The sequence below is a fragment of the Malus sylvestris genome, chromosome 8 (genome assembly GCF_916048215.2).
Source record: "Malus sylvestris chromosome 8, drMalSylv7.2, whole genome shotgun sequence".
Classification (NCBI taxonomy): Eukaryota; Viridiplantae; Streptophyta; class Magnoliopsida; order Rosales; family Rosaceae; genus Malus; species Malus sylvestris.
Window position 1 is genome coordinate 4465716 of NC_062267.1, and position 3690 is coordinate 4469405.

The following is a 3690-nucleotide window of genomic DNA, read 5'->3' on the forward strand; positions in this document are numbered from 1 at the left end:
CATTTAATTAAATAAAAGTGCAAGAGAATATCTAAATGACATCACTTTTTAAAAGTAATCATCCAACTATATAAAGCTATGTGTGGACACCACGTTGTAAGATAAAAGACACAAATATTTAGTATTTAATATTTAGGATATTTTATTGACAAAAATATAAAAAAGAAAGAAATCAGAAAGCTTACAAATAGAAAAAGTAATTAAATCAAATCAAATTAACTAGTTCGTTAGTCAATATAATTTTTAAGTATTTGATCCCAAATGAAAAAAAAATATACGTGTTCAATTATTTACGTGTAAGCAAACCACACCAAAAAAAAAAAATTAAAGAGTGAATTAATTATTTTACACAATTTTTTTTTTAACAAACGATATTATCTACTAGCAGAAAGGAGGTGAACTTAACTTCACAATAAGGTAACAATAATGTGGTTTAAATTTATCTTTGACAATAATTAAATTAAAAACCTTTAACTTACAAGTGAAAACTAAATTGTGGTACTAAGTGGTTATATATATTTTAATAAATGCACTAAATTCAATAATTAAAATATTTACAATTCATATTAATTTGCAAAGTGATAAAATAATAAAAAAGTTACAAGCGGCAGCTTCAACGGAATTGGGTTGCCTACATGGACCCATGTTAGGACGAGCTTCATTGGGTTCTTGTCTTTCAACTTGGTCGCACAGTCCCAGTTTAGGAGATATTTTTCAATGTGATCCAACCACAAAACGGTATATCACGTATTATTATATAAATGATGAAATATGTGTGTTAAAAATCTAATAAATTTCTCATATTATATAAAAATATGTGATGTTCTAATCACAATGAAAAATTTATCCGAATTTAAAACATCGATCTGTGGACTTTTAGCAAAAGCCCAATAAGTCTACCTTTTACACACGCAACTTGCACTTAATTATAATTTGAGTCATTTCGTTGTCGCCCTATTAAAATTTGGTTGTCCAAAAATCTTGGGTTGGGGATGAATGAGATAGGACTTCAACCAGTTGACTGCAGGACTGCGTTATTCCGGTGGCAGGTGGCCTATCAAGTTTGACTATATTGACCCTTGTGTGGATCAAATTGTTCTGGAAGCTGGTATGAAATTACGGTATAATATTGTTCTTTTTTACTTGTAAAAAGAAGGTTTATAGTTCAATTTCTATTAATGGTACGTGTCATATTTATTGTGACTAACTCACTGAGTTAGTCGAAACTCTATAATATCGTTGTATTACAAACAAAAAGGCACTATACACTACAAAAAACGTAAGTCGAACTTAAGTGTAAGGAGCCACGGACAATTGAAAACGCATTGTGTTTACAATAACCTTAATTTATTGGAAAAATATCATGCAAATAAGTGTTTATTTCTGTCTCATGGGTGCTGGATCTGATTGCCGATCCACCATGCTCACACCGTCGTTTTTTGGCCTCCGGTTGCCCAAAATTGAAACCAAGTCCTCCTAGATAGACAAGTAGAGAGTCATAAAGAGTGAGAAGAGGGAGGAAGATGACAGGAAAAACAAGAAAGAAAGTTAATTAATTATTGGCCATTCGATTTTCAGTTCAACATACAAGATTGAAGGATCCGTGTTGCTAAAAGAGAGCAGTAAGTGCTGCTGAAAAACAATATTAAATGGACATGTGTCTGAATAATTGAAATTGAAAACTATGATTAGACACTTATTCATTTATAATTTGATTTCAGCATGACTTGCTACTACTCTTCGAGCAGCGAAGCTTGATTCTTCCCACTATATAGATACATGATAAGATTTGTGTTACAAATTCTCATATTCTTAGTATAGATAATATCGTTCGTTCGGAAAAAAAAAAAAAAAAGATTTGTGCTACAAATAATTGTATATTTTAAGTAGCAAAACAAAATATGGGCCGTATAAATATTATCTTCATATGTCTCTTTGCTAAAGTAAAGGATATAAAACAAAAGGAAAATATGATCCTCCAAAAGCAAAAACGGCAAAACGCAGTCGTCTCGTCTCAAATGATTGTGAGTCTGAGAGGCGAAACTCCAGCGGGTTTGTGACCTTCATCCATTTCTTGGCGATTTCACTTTCTCTTTCGGCTGCCTTCAGTCGTTAAGAACCCACCATAGTCAAGATCTCCAAACCACCTTCTTCCGCCCCCCACCCCCTTCTCTCTCTCTCTCTTCTTCCGCTCCGTTGACCTAGAGCTTCCGCCCGGAGAACACCAAATCATTCTCTCGAAGTCCCAGATCCGTTCGTCTCCGGCCCCAGTTCCACAAGTCAAAGGTCAGATCTTTCACCCCAATCGCAGTTTCTTCCCCAATCGATTTGCTTTCCAGGGTTCTTACTGGTACTGTTATATGCAGTTAAGTACTGTTGATCCGTCGTCGTTTGATGGTTTTCGTGTTGTTTTTGTGTCAGATCTGAGTCGAACCGCAGAGTCGCCTACTCGCTGTCGTTTTCTGACTCGAAATCCGGAAGATCCAGTTCAGGTTCTGGGGTTTTTGACTGATTGATTGTTAATTATTTGTTGCATCCTGTTGGGGGTTTTGGTTTTCGGGGGTTCTGGAACGCTTTGGGCACTGTTTGTAGATCTGGGTTTAATAGTATTCGTCCTTCTGTTGCTTGATTTGGGAAATTGGAAATGTCGATTTTACCGAAGGGGGATTCGATTGAAATCCGAGAGGTGTGGAACGATAATCTTGATGAAGAGTTTGCTCTGATTCGTGATATTGTTTTGAAGTATCCGTATGTGGCCATGGATACTGAGTTTCCAGGCGTGGTTCTTCGCCCGGTGGGGGATTTTAAGAACATCAATGAGTTTAACTACAAGACTCTGAAGGACAATGTTGATATGTTGAAATTGATTCAGTTGGGTCTCACTTTCTTTGACGAGAACGGCAACCTTCCCACTCTGTCGACCGAGAACCAGTACATTTGGCAATTCAACTTTCGCGAGTTCAACGTGAGCGAAGATATATACGCGAGCGATTCAATTGAGTTGTTGCGTCAGTGTGGGATCGATTTCAAGAAGAACAATGAGAAGGGGATCGATGTGAATCGGTTTGGCGAGCTTTTGATGGCTTCAGGGCTTGTATTGAGCGACAATGTGTATTGGGTTACGTTCCACAGTGGATACGACTTTGGATACCTGCTTAAGTTGTTGACTTGTCGGAGTTTGCCTGACGCGCAGACGGAGTTCTTTAATCTGATCAAGATTTACTTCCCAGTGTTGTATGATATCAAGCATCTGATGAAGTTCTGCAACAGCCTTCACGGTGGCTTAAACAAGCTTGCAGAGCTCTTGGAAGTGGAACGAGTTGGTGTGTGCCATCAAGCAGGCTCCGACAGTCTGCTTACAGCGTGTACGTTTAGGAAGTTGAGGGATACTTTCTTCAGTGGCTCAGCGGAGAAGTATTCCGGTGTGTTGTATGGTCTCGGCGTTGAGAATGGACAGAGTAACTAATTGAAACAAAGTAGTCGTCGAAAGATTGATGGATATTTGTAGACTATTTAAGTGCGAGACGCGTAGTTTCGCTGTACACTTCGCAAAAGAATTGTTGTTGTAGTTTTAACTTCTCCTCTTTGCTTTGCTTGTAACTGAAAACCTTAACTGGTTCTCTGTAGCTTTGAGTTTCTTGTATATTATTGCAGTTAGTGTTTCAATAAAAGTTTATGAAGTTTCCTTTC

At 37.1% G+C, this 3690-nt stretch overlaps 1 protein-coding gene across 1 annotated transcript; it reads left to right on the plus strand.

Annotated features, from left to right (window-relative positions):
• Positions 1–1948: 1948 nt before the first annotated feature.
• LOC126632476 (probable CCR4-associated factor 1 homolog 7) lies at positions 1949–3690 on the plus strand. Its single transcript, XM_050302900.1, has 2 exons — positions 1949–2286; positions 2422–3690. The coding sequence occupies exon 2, from the start codon at positions 2645–2647 to the stop codon at positions 3464–3466; it is 822 nt and encodes a 273-aa protein (XP_050158857.1). The 5' UTR covers positions 1949–2286; positions 2422–2644; the 3' UTR covers positions 3467–3690.

Excerpts from the sequence above, each read along its gene's own strand:
- LOC126632476 (XM_050302900.1), top strand. The coding sequence starts at position 2,645 with ATGTCGATTTTACCGAAGGGGGATTCGATTGAAATCCGAGAGGTGTGG.